Source organism: Pongo abelii, chromosome 20 (genome assembly GCF_028885655.2).
Source record: "Pongo abelii isolate AG06213 chromosome 20, NHGRI_mPonAbe1-v2.0_pri, whole genome shotgun sequence".
Lineage (NCBI taxonomy): Eukaryota > Metazoa > Chordata > Mammalia > Primates > Hominidae > Pongo > Pongo abelii.
The window spans coordinates 56063999-56084836 of record NC_072005.2 but is presented as its reverse complement, the minus strand read 5'-3'; the positions used below and the strand labels follow the sequence as shown (position 1 = coordinate 56084836).

At 58.6% G+C, this 20838-nt stretch overlaps 2 protein-coding genes and 1 long non-coding RNA gene across 10 annotated transcripts; 2 read left to right on the top strand and 1 right to left on the bottom strand.

Annotated features, from left to right (window-relative positions):
• On the top strand, positions 1–8086 carry PNKP (polynucleotide kinase 3'-phosphatase). 4 transcript variants are annotated; one of them, XM_002829586.6, is made up of 17 exons: positions 1–551; positions 803–966; positions 1575–1621; positions 2580–2879; positions 3595–3674; positions 3762–3819; positions 3922–4029; positions 4255–4326; positions 5306–5354; positions 5436–5506; positions 5592–5684; positions 5780–5876; positions 5956–6017; positions 6182–6291; positions 6380–6467; positions 6587–6648; positions 6731–6892. In XM_002829586.6, the coding sequence occupies exons 1-17, from the start codon at positions 340–342 to the stop codon at positions 6846–6848; spliced, it is 1791 nt and encodes a 596-aa protein (XP_002829632.4). In that variant the 5' UTR covers positions 1–339; the 3' UTR covers positions 6849–6892. The 4 variants fall into 4 exon arrangements, with proteins under 4 accessions (XP_002829632.4, XP_063576286.1, XP_054396970.2 ...); XM_063720216.1 differs by having other exon boundaries at positions 470–551; positions 1492–1621; XM_054540995.2 differs by lacking the exon at positions 1–551 and adding an exon at positions 575–708 and having other exon boundaries at positions 1492–1621.
• PTOV1 (PTOV1 extended AT-hook containing adaptor protein) lies at positions 7361–19672 on the bottom strand. Of its 5 annotated transcripts, none has more exons than XM_054541026.2 (13): positions 17102–19672; positions 13673–13810; positions 13482–13564; positions 13328–13385; positions 13139–13246; positions 11060–11215; positions 10410–10499; positions 10215–10288; positions 10078–10135; positions 9540–9644; positions 7917–8114; positions 7765–7833; positions 7361–7489 (listed from the first exon to the last, which is right to left on the bottom strand). In XM_054541026.2, the coding sequence occupies exons 1-12, from the start codon at positions 17315–17317 to the stop codon at positions 7822–7824; spliced, it is 1296 nt and encodes a 431-aa protein (XP_054397001.1). In that variant the 5' UTR covers positions 17318–19672; the 3' UTR covers positions 7361–7489; positions 7765–7821. The 5 variants fall into 5 exon arrangements, with proteins under 5 accessions (XP_054397001.1, XP_054397002.1, XP_054397003.1 ...); XM_054541027.2 differs by lacking the exon at positions 17102–19672 and adding an exon at positions 16705–17096; XM_054541036.2 differs by lacking the exon at positions 7361–7489 and adding an exon at positions 8603–8604 and having other exon boundaries at positions 7782–7833; positions 7917–8042; positions 17243–17317.
• LOC134760727 (uncharacterized) lies at positions 8804–11687 on the top strand. The gene is made up of 2 exons (XR_010138643.1): positions 8804–9352; positions 9431–11687. It is a non-coding gene; the product is annotated as an uncharacterized LOC134760727 (long non-coding RNA).
• Positions 19673–20838: the final 1166 nt, after the last annotated feature.

Here is a 20838-nt window from a genome sequence, read left to right as displayed (position 1 = left end):
AAAAAAAAAAAAAAGACTTAAACAGAGCTTACTACCACGCAAACATTTTTTGAAGCTTTTGTCACGTGTTAGCTCCTTTAATCCTCATGGTAACCCCACGAAGTGGAAACGATTATCCTTTTTATAGATGAGGAAACTAGAACATGGAGGGTGAAGCCAAAGAAGGATTTAGGGGCGCTGTCGGGGGCGGAGGTTTCCTCGACTGACAATGACCATCAGATGGGAAAAAAATCTTCCTCCCTGGGATGAAAATTAGAAGTCAAGGTGGAAAGAGGCAAATCTGCTAACGGAGGATCCAGTCCCCACTACCGGCCTGAGCCTCGCGTTGCAGCAAGAGAGATGAAGGTCAGGACTGCCGAGGGACCCTGGGGGCCGGGAGTCGGGGAAGGGGCGTGGCTGCTGTGGGAGGAGGCCAGGCCCCGCCCCCCACGAGGGGACGAGTCATTTCCGTCCGCCGAGGAACGGAGCGCCGCCGGCCGGGTTGCAGGCGGGGCACCTCGGGCAGGACCTCCCTGGTCAGAAGTGGCCGTGAGCCCGAGCCGCGGTCCCGGGTGAGTACGGGGCGGGGCGGAGGCATGTGCGAGGCTCTCTGCCTGTGCCCTGGAAGGTGGGGATTGTAACTCGCGGAGGGATGGAGCACGCGTCGTCGCCTGGGAAACGGATCGACCCGCGGAAGGCGAGCGGGTGGGACTTCCGGAGCAGTTAATGGTGGGGAAACTTTCTAGTGGTTGTGGGAGGAGGCGGGACTTCCTGCAGCAAACTGGGGCTGTGCGCCACTCAAGCCCGTTTACCTGCTCCCCAGGCCGGCACCCAGGATGGGCGAGGTGGAGGCCCCAGGCCGTTTGTGGCTCGAGAGCCCCCCTGGGGGAGCGCCCCCTATCTTCCTGCCCTCGGACGGGCAAGCTCTGGTCCTGGGCAGGGGACCCCTGACCCAGGTCACGGACCGGAAGTGCTCCAGAACTCAAGGTGAGCGGGGCCTGAGCTGGAGGGGGTGTGGCCTGCTGCAAAAGCGGGAACAATCCCGAGGGACGCTTGGCTGCTACGCGGGATTGCAGTGGTGCAGCCAGCCCCGAAGTCGGAAGGTGCTCTCTAGGGAGTACAGGAAGAGAAAGTTTGTGCTTGATTTAGCATTAGCTAGATCCTTTGGGGGAGAGGGGATCGAGCCGATTTCGGGAGGATGTTCACTGCGCGGATGATACTCAGGCCATCGGGAATTCCAGAAACAGGCGACAACCCTTGTCAAGAGAAAAATGATCCTATGGAGAAAAGTAAATGTCGCTAGGTTGGGTTGGATGGTAACAGGCCAAGCCCCGGACCTATATCTAGCCACATTTTTTGTCAAGGAGGAAACCAATTCTATAGAGAAAAGTACCTCCCTGTCCCTTGCAAGGACCAGCGTCAGGCAATCCTAGTGCCACCATCTGGCTACAGCATGTTAACGAGCCAATCCCATGTAGAAATAAACTGCCTCTTACTCCGTGGATGCTATAGCCTGCAGCAGGCCACACTCCCCAGAAATGAGGGAACCAATCACACAAGGATGCAAATCCTGACTCCACCCCTCCAATCCTCAGTGGAGCTGGTCGCAGATCCTGAAACCCGGACAGTGGCAGTGAAACAGGTATCAGTGCCTCTGCAAGGGGCGGCAAGGCCTGGGGATGGGATTTGGGGAGGAATTGCAAGCCATCAGTGAGGGGGTACATTAGGAAAATCTGATTGGGGCCGGGCGTGGTGGCTCAAGCCTGTAATCCCAGCACTTTGGGAGGCCGAGGCGGGCGGATCGCTTGAACCCAGGAGTTCGAGACCAGCCTGAGCGACATGGTGAAACCTGTCTCTATAAAAAATTAGCGGGAATGGTGGCGCGTCCTTGTAGTTCCAACTAATCGGGAGGCTGAAGCGGGAGGATCCCTTGAGCCCAGTAGGTCAAGGGTGCAGTGAGCAGTGATCACCACACTGTACTTCAGCCTGGGTGACAGAGCGAGAACCTGTCTCAAAGAAAAGAAAAAATATGACTGGGAGAGAAGGGGATGTGTCCAGTAAAGAAAGAAGTGTTGCATGTTTCAGTGGGGTGGGTACCTGTCCAAGACCTTAGAAATTGGACAAGGCGGCCAGGCGCGGTGGCTCACGCCTGTAATCCCAGCACTTTGGGAGGCTAGGCGGGCGGATCACCCGAGATCAGGAGTCTGTGATCAACCTGGCCAACATGGCGAAATCCCATCTCTACTAAAAATACAAAAATTAGCGGGGCATGGTGGCGGGTGCCTGTAATCCCAGCTACTTGGGTGGCTGAGGCAGGAGAATCGTTTGAACCCGGGAGGCACAGGTTTCAATAGGGCAAGATTGCACCACTGCACTCCAGCCTGGGCGAGAAAACAAGCCTCTAGCTCCAGGGAAAAAAAAAAAAAAAAAAAAAAAGATTCGGACAAGGCTGAAAACCTGTAACCCTTCCAAAGTGAAGAGGTGGGGCCTAAGGGTCTGATTAGTGGTGGAGAAGGGCTGATTTGTCCGCTGGGTATTTGATTGGAGGAAGCTCCCGGTGGGGGCGGAGCCAGTCCCAGCTCCTCCCTCTCTTTCTGCAGCTGGGAGTTAACCCCTCAACTGCCGGGACCCAGGAGTTGAAGCCGGGGTTGGAGGGCTCTCTGGGGGTGGGGGACACACTGTATTTGGTCAATGGCCTCCACCCACTGACCCTGCGCTGGGAAGAGACCCGCACACCAGAATCCCAGCCAGATACTCCGCCTGGCACCCCTCCGGTGTCCCAAGACGAGAAGAGAGATGCTGAGCTGCCGAAGAAGCGTATGCGGAAGTCAAACCCCGGCTGGGAGAACTTGGAGAAGTTGCTAGTGTTCACCGCAGCTGGGGTGAAACCCCAGAGCAAGGTGAGGGCCACGCCGAGGGCTGAGGGAGCCGCCACAGACTGGGACCCAGTCCCAGGTTTGTTGTGTGCTCTCTCAACTTTTTAGCCTCTACTTACTTTTCTGAGAAATGGGCCTAATGATAAACGCAGGGGTCGTTGTAAGCAGTGGGGAGAATGATGTATGTCAGCTCCTGCGTTACCCACGGTGACCACCCAGTAATCAGCAATGACCATGACTGTCTCAGTAGGAGCTATCATGATGAGGATTTTATGTCCAGAGAGACTTGAGTTCAAATGCTGTTGCCACCACATTCTGAGTCCCATGTCTCTCATCTCTACGATGCTGAATCCATAAAAAAAGCACGTGGCATAGTTCCTGACATGCAGTTAGCACCCAAAGCTTTGCTCCTGCTTTTATTTCCATGGTTATTAGCCCACCGAGGTGGCGAAGGTCAGGGGAGGAAGGAGGCTGGGTAAGACATTAACCCCCATTTTAAAGACTGTAATCCTGGGGCCGGGGTCATAAGGATTAACAGGAGACAGTAAGGTTAAGATGTCGGGCCGCACTCAGAGGCATCACGGATGCTTGACATGGAGGTGCTCTGTGACTCGGTTTCCCCATCTGTGAGATGGCAGTGATAACACCCTGCCTGGCAGGGTTGGTGTGAGTCAGCCTGTAAGTGAGGAGGGTCAGAGGTATCACAGTGCTGCTGTTTGTCTTTCCTTGGTGACACCAGGTGGCTGGCTTTGATCTGGACGGGACCCTCATCACCACACGCTCTGGGAAGGTCTTTCCCACTGGCCCCAGTGACTGGAGGTGATAAGAGGCAAAACAAGGGAGTGAGTGAGGCCTGGAGTCCACCTCTGGCCCCGGGTCACCCCTGCCGCTTCCTACCTGCCGTAGGATCTTGTACCCAGAGATTCCCCGTAAGCTCCGAGAGCTGGAAGCCGAGGGCTACAAGGTTTGTGCAGCCGCCTGTCTGCATGGGCACGTGGATGTCCGACTGCAGGTCAGACCAAGGCCGTGGTGAGCAGGGCGCCTGGTGACACCCTTTGCTCCCTAGCTGGTGATCTTCACCAACCAGATGAGCATCGGGCGCGGGAAGCTGCCAGCCGAGGAGTTCAAGGCCAAGGTGGAGGCTGTGGTGGAGAAGCTGGGGGTCCCCTTCCAGGTATGGCTGGAAGGGAGGCTGGGAGCTATGTGGGGGCACAGAGATCCAGAGCGAGGGCTTTAGACTCCAGGGTAAGCGGGGCGGAGGCCTCAGGCAGTGTGATGCTGATAGGAACCCATCATCAGATACAAATTCTGCAGCTCTGCTCAGCTGGGTGAGGGCTGGGGTGGCATCCAGTAAGTGCTTGAGGGGGAGCTAAAGCTGGTGGCCCCCTCCCATCCACAGGTGCTGGTGGCCACGCACGCAGGCTTGTACCGGAAGCCGGTGACAGGCATGTGGGACCATCTGCAGGAGCAGGTGAGTCTCACAGCCTGCCCGGCCCCCCTCCTTTTCCTCGCTCCAGCCCCTCACTCCTGGGCTCCCTGGCCTCCGGTCGGGGCCTCCTTACTCCTCCCTGCCTTCCCTCGCTCCCTCCTTCTGTTTTTTTGCTGTCACATCTTAGATGTTGGTTTACGAGACCAATGCTCTTAGACTTTCTAAGTCAGAGTAGTAGGGAAGTGTTCATTACTTTGTTCATTCGTTTGTGTGTGCATTTGTTCTGAAGTTTAGCGCGTTCTTGAGCTGAAGGTATCAGTGAGCGGGACAGCCTGCTCCAGCAGGGCCCGCACGGCGAGGGCGGTGACTCTAGGCAGATGGTCAGACTGGAGTGTAAAACAGCGGGAGGGAGGGAGCTGGAGAAAGCAGGCATCGTTTCACCCGTGGTGGGCAGGGATGGCCTCTGAGGAGGTGACATCAGAGGAAAAGTCCTAAGGCAGGGGAAGGAGGGAGCCAGGTGGACACCTGGGGAAAGCGGTCCCCCCCCCCTTGTGGGAATGACAGCAAGTGCAAAGGCCCTGAGGCAGTCCCTAGCCTGGGCTAGTTAGGGACAGCAAGACCCATGCGGCTGGCCCTAACCTAAGCAAGGGAGGGGAGAGGGCAGGGCCACAGGGAGGGCCCGGGCTTTTCCCCTGTGAGGGAGGGGGAACCTGGGAGGTGCTGGCACCCCAGAGGCTGGAGCTGCAGCAGGGTAGGTGCCCTCCGGTGGCCGCGTGGGGAACGGGAGGAGGCGAAGTCGGGAGACCTGGAGGGAGGGGGCTGTATGGAGAGACCACGGCGGCGGGCGGGGGGGGGTGCGCCAGGAGCACGGTGCAAAGTGGCTGGATGGTGGTGGGGGACATGAAAGGTCGGAGGATGATTCCTGATGCGGGGCACAGACCAGGCAAAGCAGCCCCAGGGACCCGCTACCGCTTCGGGGGTACATTTGTGGGAAGGGCCTCCTCACTGCCGTCTCCCGTAGGCCAACGAGGGCGCGCCCATCTCCATCGGGGACAGCATCTTTGTGGGAGGTAAGGGCCTGGAGGATGCTGAGGGTGGGCTGGGATCCCTCCCTCTGAGCTGGTGGGAAAGGGGTGTCACGTGTGTTCCAGACGCAGCCGGACGCCCGGCCAACTGGGCCCCAGGGCGGAAGAAGAAAGACTTCTCCTGCGCAGATCGTCTGGTGAGGCCCCTGCCCGGCGCCCGAGCCCGACCCCGACCCCGACCCCAACCCCGACCTGTGTCTGATGTCCGTCCTCAACCCCTAGTTTGCCCTCAACCTTGGCCTGCCCTTCGCCACGCCTGAGGAGTTCTTTCTGAAGTGGCCAGCAGCCGGCTTCGAGCTCCCAGCCTTTGATCCGGTGAGGCCCTGGGGTCGGGGTGGGGGTGGGGGTGGGGGTGGGAGGGTTCCCGGAGATGGGGACGGGGTCTCACGCGTATCCCCCGCCTCTCGCAGAGAACTGTCTCCCGCTCAGGGCCTCTCTGCCTCCCCGAGTCCAGGGCCCTCCTGAGCGCTAGCCCGGAGGTGGTTGTCGCAGTGGGATTCCCTGGGGGTAAGTGCCCTGCCCCTGTGCCCGTGCCCTGAGCCCCGCCTGGGTCCTAGGCCACCCACTGACACTGCCCCCCACACAGCCGGGAAGTCCACCTTTCTCAAGAAGCACCTCGTGTCTGCCGGATATGTCCATGTGAACAGGGTATGACCAGGCTTTTGCTGCCCCAAATCTATTAAGTTCCCATCATCTCCACCTCTCAACTTAGTTTGGGGCGGCTTCCCTCCATCATTGCCTCCCTGTCCCCGCTCGGGGTCTTCTCTCCCCCCTGGGTCTCCCGATCCGTTTGTGACCTCTCCTGTCCCCAGGACACGCTAGGCTCCTGGCAGCGCTGTGTGACCACGTGTGAGACAGCCCTGAAGCAAGGGAAACGGGTCGCCATTGACAACACCAACCCGGACGCCGCGAGCCGCGGCAGGTAGCGGGGCAGGTAGCGGGTCCGCGGGGCCGTAGGGGGCCTGGGGTGGCGTGGGCGGGGCCTGCACATCCAGCTCCTTCCACCACAGGTACGTCCAGTGTGCCCGAGCCGCGGGTGTCCCCTGCCGCTGCTTCCTCTTCACCGCCACTCTGGAGCAGGCGCGCCACAACAACCGGGTGAGCCTGCTCAGCCCGGACACCCCCCGGGCTGCACCCCGACCCCCCTCCTTGCCCCCAGGTACCCCCACCGCGTCCCCTGACCCCTGGGCCTGCCGCCCCCTCTGATGTCCCCACAGTTTCGAGAGATGACGGACTCCTCTCATGTCCCCGTGTCAGACATGGTCATGTATGGCTACAGGTACTGTTGCGGATACCAGGGGGCAGGGCACTGGCTGGGCCACATGAGCCAGACTGTCCCTCACTGTTCCCACCACTGCCAGGAAGCAGTTCGAGGCCCCAACACTGGCCGAAGGCTTCTCTGCCATCCTGGAGATCCCGTTCCGGCTGTGGGTGGAGCCGAGGCTGGGGCGGCTGTACCGCCAGTTCTCCGAGGGCTGAGCCCCGCCCAGCTCCCCTCCACAATAAATGCTGTTTCTCTTTGAGCTTGGCCGGCATTTTGCTGGAAGGAGGGTGGTCCCCATGGGAGAGGGGCTCCAGGCCTGCCACACTTTCTTACATGGATTGAGGCTTTAAGAACATTTTCAGGTAACAAAAGGTGGGGCCCCTACAGAGGGGAGTCCAGCTTTGCTGGGACCTGGCATGAGCACTTTAGACATTAGCCGGGGAACGCACAGGGAGGGCACTGTGTGGCCCCAAGAGCCAGCTGGTGAGCCCACGAGCCCCAACCGAGGGGCTGGCTCAAGGCCAGGTGTGACCCCTGAGGACAAAATCCAGCTCAGGTTCTGTGACACTGAACTTGAACTCAAGGCCTGTGGGTCTGGAGACTGGGGAGGGAAGAGGGTGTGGGCAGCCGAGAGCCAAACCCAGTGAGTTCCTGGGCTGTCCAGCCTGCTGGGCCACCTTACAGCTAGGGGGCTGCCAGGCATGGGGCAGTGAGCAGAGGGAGCAGGCAGGTTTTTAAAAGGCTTTATTGGGGAAACGTAGAGGGGTGGGGACCGTCCTTGGAGGCCTCAGGACACCATCCTCCATGTTGCTGGGCAGTTGAAGTCCCCAGGGGCCCCTGCTCAGAAGCGTGTCACCTGGGGGCAGGGGTGCAGTGGGGGCTGCTGGCCACAGGCTCCCAAACACTGACCCTACATCCCTGTGAGCAGAGGCCTGGCCCCACCCAGGCCTGGACACCACCTCCCACGGCCCTACGGCCGGGCTGCAGTTTCCCAACAGCCTAGGACTGCTGGGACTGCTGCCTCTCCCTCTGCTCTGCTCTCCCGAAGGCCAAGGTTGCCCTGCTTCTTTCCCAACCCCACCCCCCACATGCCCCAGGGTCCCTCCTGTACATGACAGGGTCACCACTCACCAGTCTCTGCGGGGGCCTCATCTGTGACTCCTGGAGAGGCCCAGCCTTGGGTAGCCACTACCCCCCCATCTGTGGGGAGAAATCGAAGGCCAGTGGTGAGCAGGCAGGGGGGTGGAGGGAGGCTGAGCAGCCCTGGAGCCCGGCCACCTCACCCCTCGTTGCTGCTGCTCCTGCTCCAGGTTCCGCTGCAGGACCTGCTGCTGGTTGGCAATGACACGCCGGATGCCGTTGACAAAGTTGCCCTGGTCATGGGGGATGAGGCCGATGAAGATTTTCTTCTCCGAAGAGTACAGGAGCATAAGCACGCGGATCTCACACGATGCTTTGTAGGAAAAGTGCACGCAGCCGGCCTGGCAGGCAGAGGGCGTGGTGTCACCAGACAGCACCACAGGGACTCAGGCTGCAGGGACCAGCATCCCTCCAACCATGGCACCATGCCATGGGCTCCATGAGCCAGGCACAGCCTAATTGCTCTGTCCTCACCCACCCCAGAGGTGGGCCCCCTTATTAGGATGACACGGTGGCCAAGAGCAATGGGTGGGCCAAAGACCAACAGGCTCTGTCGGGAAGGGCCCAAGAACCTGCATTTCGGAGCTCCTGGGCAGGCCAGGCTGTGTCTGGGGCCACCTCACCACAGCCACCTGAGCCAGCCGGCCACAGCTTCAACTCAGGAGCCCAAGGGATCTGCAGTGGCCGGCCCAGCACAAGCAAGGGCTGAGGTAACATGGAGCCTTTCTGGGTTTCCTTGAGGAAACTTTTTTTTTTTTTTTTGAGACTGTGAGTTTCGCTCTTGTCGCCCAGGCTGGAGTGCAATGGCATGATCTCAGCTCCCTGCAACCTCTGCCTCCCAGGTTCAAGCCATTCTTGTGACTCAGCCTCCTGAGTGGCCACCATGCCTGGCTAATTTTTGTATTTTTAGTAGAGACGGGGTTTCACCATGTTAGCCAGGCTGGTCTCAAACTCCTGACCTCAGGTGATCTACCTGCCTCAGCCTCCCAAAGTGCTGGGATTGCGCCTCGGCCTCCCAAAGTGCTGGGATTGCGCCTCAGCCTCCCAAAGTGCTGGGATTGCGCCTCGGCCTCCCAAAGTGCTGGGATTGCAGGCGTGAGTCACCACACCCGGCCCCTGAGGGAACGCTTGAAATTGCTTTAACACCCAGGCCTCACCCCCTCCCCCACCCCCCGCCCACGAACAGCTTCGTGGACAGTTTACTCAGACTGACTCGAAGGTAATTTTAAGGTAGTTTTGGGATATTACCCAAGTATGGCCCAGCTGGAAGGTGGACATCAGGGGGGAGGGCTCAGAAGCACCAAAGTCCAACCTTCTCTACTCACAGATGGAGAAACTGAGCCCCAGAGAGAGAAGAGTCAGTTGAGACTCCCCCAGATAAGATGATCACCAGATATTCTGGGACCTTGCTGGGGACAGACAGCCCTCCCTGCCCGGCAATGGGCCTTTGGGATGTGGCACAAGCTCCCGGGAAACCTGGAGTGACAAGGGCGCCTGTCCCTGGGGAGCGGAGAGCGCGGAGTTGGTGCTGAGTCAGCCCTGACGTGGCAGAGGAGGAGCAGGCCCCTGCAGAACCAGGGTCAGTGCCCCGTCCAGTGCCGTGGGGACAGCAGAGCCCCCAGAAGTCACGCCCACACTAGCCGCCCTCTCTCCCCAGCTGGTCCGGGACATGGTGCTCTGTTCCTCTCCCATGTCCGCCCCTCTGAGCGGTCCTGGCTCGCTCTGCCCTGGCCGGCCCCTCCCCAGCATCTGCTGGCACCACTCACGAAGCCGTTGTCCATGATCCGGCACAGGCTCTTCAGTGTCTCCAGGTCCTTGGTGAAGTGGAACTGGACCAGGCGTGAGTTCCGGAAGAGCGGCACCAGGGTGGTCTGCGGGGAAGCGAGGGGACCCCCAGCTCTGGCTTCTCCCACCACGGCCTCCCGCTCCCAGCCCGCTGAGTCCCCCAGGCCCAGGACCAAACTGAGACTCCCCTGTCCTCCCTACCTCAGGAAACGTCATCTCCACCGCTCAACCAGCCCAACCCTGGAGTGCTGTGGAAGCCGCTCTCAGATCCCTTGGCAGCCCCCAAGGTGCAAGTCGTGGCTGCCCCTGCCCCACTCAGTCCCTGCACAGCCACCAGCTGGCTGCCTGGGACCCCTTGGAGCCAGGCCTGAGGACCTACCCACCGCACCTGCTTCAGCACCCTCAGCTCTGCTCCCTCACAGCCAGCTCAGGCCACCCAGGGAGGCACTCTTGCCCCCAGCCCTGCCATCTGTAATAGCTACTGCGTGCAGGCTCAAGCACCTGGCCCCAGCCCCTCACCAGCAGCTGCTGTGGGATGAGCTGCATGTACAGCTTCCTTGGCCACTGCTCGGTCCTCCTGTGGGGCACAAGGGGACGAGGGTCAGGAAGCCCCAGCTCCCCTGGATGCTGCCTCCACCCCCTAGCCCAGCACTCACAGGATCTCCCCCTGGTTCACGTAGACGTGGGATGGCAGCCACCTCTTGGACCGACTGTTGGGCTCAGGCCTGGGCTTTTGGGGGAGAGGCAAAGAGAAGCCCTCAGGGCTGGAGACCCCCAACCCCAGTGTCCCCTCCCAGCCACAGTCCGTGAGGATCTGGGGGTCCCAGTTCCCCGGGCTGCCGAGGGCTCACCTCCTGCCACTCCATGACGCCACTCCATGCCAGAAACTTGTTGTTGACGATCTGGACTGGGCCTGAGTTGACACCACCAGGTCCCACTGCCTGTTGGAAGGGAAGGGGGTGGGAAGAGAGGCCCAGGCTCCTGGGAAACCTCTGTTTGTCCTGGGGCCTGCCATCCCTCCCTCCGAGCCTTGGCCTGTTAGCCGCAGCTGGGTCCATTCTCTAGCCCCAGGGGAAGAGGCCCTGCCCCTCACCTGCTCACAGCCCCCCATGGCTCCCCAGTGGCCTGAGACAGGTCCCGGCCCTCACCTGGTGTACAGGACCTGCAGAGTCTGCCTCAACTGGCAAGGCATGACCAAGACACGTGGTCACTGGGCAGGGCCTTCCAGCCGCACGATGATCCCAACCCCTGCCCAGCTCCCCGCTCCACTGGCTTCCCTGCCGCTGCACCAAGACCCACCCTCCAGCCCTTCAGAGCCACCTAGTGGCCGCTTTTCCATGGAGCCCTGGTGGGAACCCGCCCAGCCTCCTCTGGGCTCCCCTGCAGCTCCTTGCTCCAGCTATTGCATCACACTCCGCCCACATCAAGTCTGGCTGCCCAACCAGGGCAGTGGGGCCTAATCCCCCTCTGTCCCCAGAGGGGCTGTGCTTGGCTGGCACACCTGCTTGCGGGTGGTGATGACCTGCCGGATGGCACTGACGAAGCCACTCTGGTCGTAGGGGATGAGGCCCATGAAGATTTTCTTCTTGGACGAGTACAGGAGCATGAGCACGCGCACCTCACAGGGGGAGATGTGGGGGAACAGCATGCAGCCCGCCTGTGGGGGCCACGGGTCAGGACCCTGTGGGCACTGCCCAGGGGTGCTGTGCCCCCACCACCCTGGACCGCCCCCCCCCGTAGGGAATGAAGGGAGATCATCGGCGGACAGAGGCCCCCACAGTCAAGGCCATGGCCATAGGTGAGGGGCCTCTGAGAGCCCGTGCAGCGCCTATCGGCATCCTCTGACCCCGCCATGGCTGAAGTCAGAGTGGCACCCAGCACCCAGGCTGCAGTGAGAATGCCGAGAAGGCACCACCTCCCGCCCACCTCACCCTCTGCCGCCAGCCCTCCTGACTGCCTGATGGGGTGACCTGGCCTGGGGGTTAAGAGCACAGGCAGCGCCCCACCGTTCTGCTGCCTCCTAGCTGTGTGACCTAACACCAGCCACCTCCTGCTTCTGGGCCTCCATCATCTGTAAAACCGGGTAATAGTGCACACAGCTGGTGCCACATAAAGGCTCAACAGATAAAGTACTGGTGCCTCTTGAATGGGACATGGGACAACTAAGCCCGACAGATATGCCTGGCTGTGGTGTCTGGATGAAGTGGTGTGACCGTCCCAGAACCCCATGTCCCCTCCCCACACCGGGCCACCCCACACAGTGCTGTCCCCTCCACGCTGCCGGCCTAACTTCTGGACCTTGGTGTCCAGCCCAGGGATCACCCGCTCAGAGCCCTGTCCCTGGCCTCCCTGGAGCCATGCACAGTCACCCTCCCAGGGCCATGCCTGGGGGTGAGTATGGATCCACCTTCCCTACCGACTGAGTACTCGGGGTCCAGACACAGCAGGCCCTCAACAAACAGTGCTGGGTGAAGGGGGAACGGGTCAGCTAAGAGACCTCATGCCAGGCACAAGCCCTGGTCTGCCCCTGGTCTCCTGACGGACAAGGGAGGCCCTAGTGGAACCCAGGGCGCTCAACGGCAGCTGGGACGGGGTAGAGGCAGACTGTCCCAAAGGGGAACAGGGACTGGGAATGTCCCAGAGCCAAGTCCTCTGGGCAGACGACTCGCTCCCACCCCATCTCTGCCTCCTCTCCAGCACCTGCCATCTTTCACAGCCCAAGCCCCCTTTCTGACCTGCCCTGCGCCAGAATCCCAGTCACCTGAACAGCCTCACCAGCTGGGTTCACCAAGCACTCACTAGGTACTAAAGTCACCATCTCAAGCGCTTTACACAAATTCCCTCTCTCCAGCCTCCCGGTGGCCCTAGGAAGCAAGGCTCCCCTGTCCTCCCTACCTCAGGAAATGTCATCTCTACCCCTCAACCAGCCCAACCCTGGAGTGCTGCAGAAGCCGCTCTCAGATCCCTTGGCAGCCCCCCAGGTCCAGGTCGTGGCCGTGCCTGCCCCACTCAGTCCCTGCACAGCCACCGGCTGGATACCTGGGTCCCCTTGGAGCCAGGCCTGAGGACCTACTCACCGCGCCTGCTTCAGCACCCTCAGCTCCGCTCCCTCATGGCCAGCTCAGGCCACTCGGGGAGGTTAGCACATTTTACAAACCAGAATACCAAGCCCCAATGTGCCACTCCCTCCTGGCTGGCTCTCGTGCCTAGCACACCCATTTACCAGGTCCCTGCCATACGCTATGTGTCCGCGACAGGCTCCTGGGCCCCAACAGGGCTGGCCCCGGTCCCTCTGTGCACTCACTCCCCCAGAGCCACCTCGAAGCTGGGCACAGATGCAGAAACTGGAGGCCTCTCAGGCTGAGTTCCTTCACCCTGTGCTCTACGGAGGGTGCCTGGGGTCAGTCATTTCCAGATGGGGTCCGAGAGGCCACGAGGGCTACCCTCGACCCCAGGGGAGACCCCCGGCCCCAGCCTGGGCTGTGTGAGCAGAGCGCTGCCTCCAGCTGTACTTGTCACCACAGTGCTACAAGGGAGCCGCCCCCCGCACCCCTCACACACCCGAGCCCGCCCCACTCACGAAGCCGTTGCCCATGATGCGGCAGAGCCCCTTGAGCGAGTCGCAGTCTCTGTTGGTGAAGTGGAACTGTGCCAACTGGGAGTTCCGGAACAGGGGGCCCAGGGTGGTCTGGGGGCGACGGGACAGACAGCTGGGTCAGCCAGGCATGGGGGTGCTCAGAGTAGGTGGGGCGGGCGGGGCGGGTCTCACCAGCAGCTGCTGCGGGATCAGCTGCATGATCAGCTTCTGCGGCCACTGGTCGGTCTCCCTATGGGAAGGAGCCAGTCAGAAAGGGCTGCCCTGATCCCCACGGCCACAGCCACTGCCCCTGCCACCACCCTGGCCGCTGCGCCCCGGCACTCACAGGTTCTCGCCTTGGTTCACGTAGGCTTGGCAAGGCAGGGTCCGCTTCAGCTTTGCAGTGGAGTCAGAGTAGGGTCTGCGCTTCTGTGGGGGCAGGAGGGGCGTCACTGTGCACAGCCTAGATGCCCTGGCCTGTCCCCGCGGGGACAAGACAAGACCCTGGAGGCCAGCCGCAGCCCCACAGAGACTCACCTCCTGCCACTCAAGGACGCCGCTCCATGCCAGCAGCTTGTTGCTGAGCCGGTGCTCGCTCACGGCCAGACCCCCGAGGGTGAGCCCAGGTGAGGAGGGACCGATGGGACCTAGTGCCCCGAAGACCCGAGCACCTTCCTGCAGTGGAGTGGGGGGTAGGTGGGAAAACTGAGGCCGGGGCCTGCAAGGACAGGCAGTCCCCACACACCCCAGAGGGGACGTCCCAATATTCAGCCCCAAATCCCCTGCTGGAAGCCCATGGGGCCATGTCCAAACCCTCTGCTTACCCCTCAGGACCCCAACACGCTGGTCCTCATGTCCTTTCCCACTGCCCCCCCTCAGGACCCTTCCTTCCCAGAGCCTGCTGTCACCTTGACACTGGCCCAGCAGAGTCCTGAAGCCTTCAGCCAGCCCCACCTCCAGCCTTTGCCCCAGCTGTGTGCCTGATTGATTCTTGAGACCCAAGTTAGAAGCCAGCTGTAGGGGGCTTTCCCCGTGCCCCAGGCTGGGCCCAGGGCTTCCTTGCAGCCTCCGCAGGCACAAGCCGGCCTGCGCCGTGTCTGTCCCGCACACTAGCTTGCCCTGACTTTCCCAGGCTGAAACTCTCCTAAGGCTCCCTGTCACCCCAAAGTTCAACTCCTTCCTCTGGCTCAGGCCAGTGCCCACCTCTCTGGCCTTATAAGTCTGACCCCGGGGAGGCAGGAAGGAGGTGACAAGAAACACAGAGGGGACTAAACCATCCAGGAGAAAGACAGCGAGGAAAAGGGGGAAACATTGGGAAGACAGCTGGGACACCACCCCCGGAGGGGTCTCACAGACCAAAACATGTAGAACACCAGGAGAAGGTTCTAGCAATAAAGCCAAGCAACGCCACAAATGCTACTCACAGGCACTCTCCCCACTATTTTTTTTATTACTATTATTTTTTTGACACAGAGTTTCACTCATTTCCCAGGCTGGAGTGCAGTGCCGCGATCTCAGCTCACTGCAAACCATGCCATCATGCCCGGCTAATTTTTTTTTTTTTTTTTTTTTTTTTTTAGTAGAGATGGGGTTTCACCATGTTGGCCAGGCTGGTCTCGAACTCCTGACCTCAAGTGATCCGCCCGCCTCAGCCTCCCAAAGTGCTGGGATTACAGACGAGGGCCACCAAGCCTGACCTCATTTATTGTTTTTTAAAACCAAACATCTCAAAGCAAACAAGGGAAAGCTTCGCAAACAGCCTGGCAGCAGGAAACCCACGAGAGTTTCCCCGTAGTAGGCGCCTCCAGGCGGGGGAAAACAAATTATAAGGGTGATTTCTTTTCGTCTTATTACAAACAGGTATTTTCCAAATTTTCTATGAAGCACAAGGAGATCTTTCCTTCCAGAATACTAGCAAACACAAAAAATTTTATTTTATGAGTGCTTAAAAAGAGAAAAACCTCAACAAACTTGCTCTCCACCCACGCAGGTGATTCTCCACCCACGCAGGTGATTCTGGCTTTTGGGCAGTCCTCAGAAGATCAGATAGAAAACCTGAGTATCTTGGCGTTAGAATGAGTTGGACAGAGAGTCGATGTTGCCCCGGGGGCTTCAGGCACCATACCGGACATCCAGCATCTGAGATGAGTTAAAACGCACAGCTGGAGGTGACTTTAGAGATGAGGGTACACTTACAACATACTAGTTGTTTATGGCGCTGGGACCTGGGGTATCTAGTACGCATATACAGTGACACATATGCATTTACTGCTACAAAGATGGGTAAAAATCAGGCGAACGCACTTAAGAGCCCAAGCGACATACTTAATGTCTGCTTGTCTAGGAGGGCAGGTTGACTCAGGACTTCAAATATGCTGGGATCTGGAACCATAGTAAAGAACAGATATGCTCGCCTAAAACCCAGGTATACCTTCCACAGCAGGAGCAGCATATCAAGATGGGACGATCACATTTAAAAACGACGGTTGAGGTGCAACCTAAAGGAAATCTCACATCTTGGCAATCGCGTGCAAAACTGTGCGCGCCTGACATCCCTACTGCACAGGGACGCCCATCTAGTACTTGCACTGAGGTTTAAAGCCTTGGGGTGCGTGTCTGAGGACCCGGAAAGCACTTTTGAACGACTAGATGCGAATGTTGCAGGAAGGGGCGAAGGCAGTCGAGTGAAGGGGTACGTTTAAGTTGTGGGAGGTGATCTGAGTCTCGGTATCCATGTTTATGACCCCAGGAAGCCTGTTTAAGCTTTCAGTAGGGCTGCCACAGCTCTGGGCCATCCACACCGCTGAGGCAGTGTATTTAAGAAGCGGACCCGAGCGCGAACCCAGGGAAAATCTCACATCGGGGCAAGCGTGTGCACGGTGCAAAGTCGCGATGTGCGGTTTTACAGCCCCAGGTAAACCTTATGGTTTCTGAAAAGCATGTGTGTCTTTTGGGTCCGGGGAAGCGTGTACAGCCCAAAGTACCTGCGAAGCTGAATGTTTACGTTTAAGGTCTGGGCTCACGGCAGTCCATCAAAGCATCCCACATCTGGGCGCGGGCGCGTATTCTAGGTGCGCACTCCACGGGCACGGAGCGGGCCCCAGGGAGAACGCCCACGGGTGCGACATCTGGGGGCGCTGGTACAAAACGCGGGCCCCTCCCTCGCCGCTGTCCCCCAACCCCGCCCCCGTCCCCCAACCCCGCCCCCATTTCCAGGTTTCCTACCCGGAGAGCGAGCAACTTTCCAATGGGAAAAACAAGCGAGCGTGCCGGCTGCCTGTCCACCGCCCCCCACCCGCGTTTAAATCGGGCCGCGGAGTCAGCAGTAATTTGAGCCCGCCCCGCCCCCGTCCCCCACCCCCCCACCCCGGCCCGAACGCGCAACAAAGGGTAGAGCGCGGCGCGAACCACCGGGGGCTCCACGGGGGAACCCGGCCCCGGGCGGGACCACCCTTCGGGCCACAGGGGACACCCCGGAGCGGCGGGGGCTGCGGACAAAGGCGTGAGCCCGGGATAGGGGCTGGGGGGCGGGGCCGTGGAAGGCTCTGGAAAAAGGGCGGGGGGCTCACCATGGGAGGGGCCGAGCGGGCCCGGATCCGCGGAGGCTGCGGGCCTCGGGGGCTGGCAGGCCAGGAGCGCGAGCGGACGGCGCGCACCACGAGGGGCCGCGGAGGGCGGCCGCGACCCCCGAGGGGGCCCCCGGCGCCGGAGCGGTACGGGGCACGGCGCGGACGGACCATGGCGGGCGCGGGCCGAGCGGGCGGGGAGCTGCCGCGGGCCACAAGGGGGGCTGCGGGCTCCACCGACGGAGGGGCGCGGGCGCGCGGCTTCGGGAGAGACGGGCTGAGCCGTACCAAGCTCGGGGGACGCGCCGCCGGAGTGGGGTCGTCGCGGCCGAACCACTGAGGCGAGCGGGGGAGCCCGGCGCGTACCAAGCGCGTCCGAGGGGGCGTGGCCGGAGCGTACCAAAGCGGCGCGGGGGAGCGGGGCCCAGGCGGGAGCGGAGTGTGGGCTCGGCGGTCCTGCGGGCCTCTCCGGCGCGGGGGAGTCCTGGGAAGACGCGCGAGCCACAACTTCAGGGGGCGTGGCGGGAACGGGAGCCCCTACCAAACGGGGTGGCAGAAGGACGAAGGCGACACCAAGCTGGCCCCTTGCGGGGGTCGGGACGGCGGGAGACCTCATCCGGAGCCCTGGGCCCGCAGAGCCGGGAAACCGCGCCAAAATACATCAGGGAAGAGGAGAGGACGGAATAATGGGCCTGGGGACAAGGGAACCCACTAAAAGGGAACCCACTGAGGGTACGGATTGCACCCGAGCCTGAGGGGGAGAGCTGAAGTTTGCAGGCGGTGACGTGGCGAGGTGGGCAGGGGACTCCAACTCCCAGCGGCCCCCGCGCGGCCTGGGCGGGGCCAGCGGTCCCTGGAGGCTCCGCCCATTAGCCCCCGCGCCCAGGCTCCGCCCGCCGTCCCTGGCGATTCCAAGCTTCTCACCACTCACGTCGCTCCCCGTCCTTCCGTGGATTTGCTCATTCGCTCTGCTAAAATGAAATGACTACTTACTAGTAGTTGTATAAGATTTTTCCCTCGATTTTTGTTCCTTAAACGTGGGTAATACCTAACCCTAGAGTGGTTATGGGGATCAAGCCCGAGGGGCTGTGCTTGACTGCTTGGCGCAGTCACTACTCAAATTTAGCTTTTCTTTAAAAACAACAACAAAAATCTGTTATGAGTACCCTGTCCAGTTCTGTGCTCGGCGACGACCGAATCAGACCACGTCCCTCACAGACCCCACGGTCCACTGGGGAGAGACATAATCACAGGCTGTGCTAAGTGTTAACTAGCGCATATCCACAGGGCGATGGGATATGACCATAGGGAGGTAAAGTTAGCAAGCAAGGGAAGTCAAAACGACCTGTGAGCAACCTGCCATTCCAGGTGGCTGGAAAAGTGTGCCAAGAGGACAGAACAGCAAAGACAAATCCTGAAAGTAGAAGGAATAAAAGGGAGCCAGTGTGGGCGGAGCCGAGTGAAGGTAGAGAGGAGAAATAGACACAGCTGTAGGAGGTTAGAGAGGGAGTCCCTACTTCTGTTTCGGATATTGACTAAACAATGTAGATAGATATTGATGTCATAGCCTGGAGAGAGAAATTCGGGAGTCATCAGTGTTTTAATGGAGACTGGATGAGCTCACTCACAAAGAGACTGGGACACTCATCCCTTTAGCAGTCACGACAATGAAAAGCAACTAGCAAAGGATACGGAGGAGTGGCCAGTGAAATGGCAGAAGAACCCGTAGGCCTGTCCATGTTTTCCTGCCCAGGGGCTTCCGAGGGCTGACTGGAGCCCAGCCTTAAACCCCAAATCCAACCTGCATTGTGGCCAAATGGAGTCAGTGCTCCCTGGACACAAACTGCAAGTTTGTTATCAACAGGTACCTCCAATGCCCTGTCAATCACCCATGTGAGGATAACCTGGCAGCAGGAAGGAGAAAAAACAGGAGCTGCTTTAATCTCCCGGAATCCTCACTTCTTCCCATTCTTGTTGGTCCAAACCATAAAGATCTCTTGGTTGGGTGACGCCTCCTAACTCTTGCTGCCTTCTCTGTCACTACACTAATCAAAACCATCCAATGGCTTCCCAGTGCCTTTAGAATTAAATCCAAACTTGGTACTGTGGCCCCTGCTGCCACCCCCCCAAAAATCTGTCTCCCATCCTTCCTGTTCTCTACCTAGTTAATGCCTTCCCATCCCTCAGAACCCACCAGGACACACATAAGTTTGAATGCCCTGAATTGTATAAGCATGGAGAGAGGTATACCAGGGTGTACTCCAGAGTGAGCAAAATGGGAACTCATGTCAGAAAGTGAAATGAAAATGTAGGCTGAAATTCTATCAGTAATACTGCAACAAAACTCTCTGAAACCATCTCACTCGGTCCACCAACTTGAAAGACACTTTCATCTGTGAAGCCCGCTGCTGGGGCTAGCAGGCTACTATTATGACTAAGCAATTCCACTTCCATCTCTCAAGCTGCTTACTTCCTGAAAGGTAGCTCTTTGATCCAAACCTGTTTATGCGAGAAGTTCTTGTTTAATTTACTATCAAACTAATGAAATTAATGCAAGAGAGTTGTTTATACACAAACCAGATTGCTTGCTTTGGAAAGACTAAAAGGGAGTTGTTAAAAGAAAAACATGCCAGGCGTGGTGGCTCACACCTGTAATTCTGCACTTTGGGAAGCCGGAGGTGGGCAGATCACTTCAGGTCAGGAGTTCAAGACCAGTCTGGCCAACATGGTGAAACACCATCTCCACTAAAAATACAAAAATTAACCGGGCATGGTGGTGTATCCCTGTAGTCCTAGCTACTCTGGAGGCTAAGGCAGGAGAATCAATTGAACTCAGGGGGCGGAGGTTGCAGTGAGCTGAGATCTCACCACTGCAACTCCAGCCTGAGCGACAAAAGACTCCATCTCTAAAAAAAAAAATGCTGCCAAGTTAGGTACAAGTAAAGCAACTGTAAATTATTTAATGAAAAAGCTTATAAAAACCTAGGAAGACTCAGCCCCCGTTTGTTTCATAAATGTCTTTAGATTCTCAAGTCACTTAAAAAAAGATGACTCATTGTGGTTTATGGGTGGAGCTTATACAACAATGTGATGTTCCACTGGGCGCAGTGGCTCATGCCTGTAATCTCAACACATTGGGAGGCTGAGGTGGGAAGATTGCTTGAGCCCAGGAGCTCGAGACCAGCCTGGGCAACACAGCGAGACTCCCACCTCTACAAAAACAACAATAATTTGCTAGGCATGGTGGCATGCACCTGTGGTCCCAGCTACTCAGGAGGCTGAGGTGGGAGGATCTCTTGATCCCAGGAGATTGAGGCTGCAGTGAGCCGTGTTCACACCACTGCACTTCAGTCCAAGTGACAAAGTGAGACCCTGTCTCAAAAAACAAGAATGTGATGTCGTGTGCTAACTAGGAGACCAATACTGAAAGAAAGGGTCTTGGTCTTACGTACAAGAGATGTCTGTTTAAATGTTTTTGGTTAAAATAAGATGTTTAAAGTGTTAGGATGGCCATTAGTGCTATTTGCCATATATTTCTAGCTCCACACTTGGCCAGCATTTGACCCCATTTAGCTTGAGTGGGGCCATGTGATTAATTTTGGCCAATAAGGTGTGAGGCCATGTGATTACATCTGGCCAATGAGATATGAGCAGAAGTGACACATGTGAATTCAGCTAGAGCACTTAATTGCTAGTGAAAGACCAGACCCCTCTGCCTTTACTACGTCGACTGGCAACCTTCATGATCTGTCCACACAGGCTCCAAGCTGACACTCAATACAGCATGAGTGAGAAAATCCACCTTTGCTGTTTCAAGCCACTGCAATCTGGGGGTAATCCGGCCTTTCCTGATATACACAATTTTTTTTTTCAAATAATCCCAGTTTAACCAACATTTGTTAAACCAATCAACTACCAAGTCTGAGTTTCCTAGAAGAACAAACTGGCAGTACATATAGGTTGGATGACATAGGCTAGGACACAATGACAACATGGACAAAGTGTTTTATACTGGCCGGGCACGGTGGCTCATGCCTGTAATCCTAGCACTTTGGGAGGCTGAGGCAGGTGGATCACCTGTTGTCAGGAGACCAGCCTGGCCAACCTGGTGAAACCCCATCTCTACTAAAAATACAA

Excerpts from the sequence above, each read along its gene's own strand:
- PNKP (XM_002829586.6), top strand. The coding sequence starts at position 340 with ATGAAGGTCAGGACTGCCGAGGGACCCTGGGGGCCGGGAGTCGGGGAA. Across the intron at positions 1,622-2,579 it reads GGACAGTGGCAGTGAAACAG|CTGGGAGTTAACCCCTCAAC; the intron begins GTATCAGTGCCT and ends CTCTTTCTGCAG. Across the intron at positions 5,685-5,779 it reads AGCTCCCAGCCTTTGATCCG|AGAACTGTCTCCCGCTCAGG; the intron begins GTGAGGCCCTGG and ends CGCCTCTCGCAG.
- PTOV1 (XM_054541026.2), bottom strand. The coding sequence starts at position 17,317 with ATGAGGTCTCCCGCCGTCCCGACCCCCGCAAGGGGCCAGCTTGGTGTC. Across the intron at positions 10,500-11,059 it reads TCATCACCACCCGCAAGCAG|GCAGTGGGACCTGGTGGTGT; the intron begins GTGTGCCAGCCA and ends CCCTTCCAACAG. Across the intron at positions 8,115-9,539 it reads GGATCATGGACAACGGCTTC|GCCGGCTGCGTGCACTTTTC; the intron begins GTGAGTGGTGCC and ends TCTGCCTGCCAG.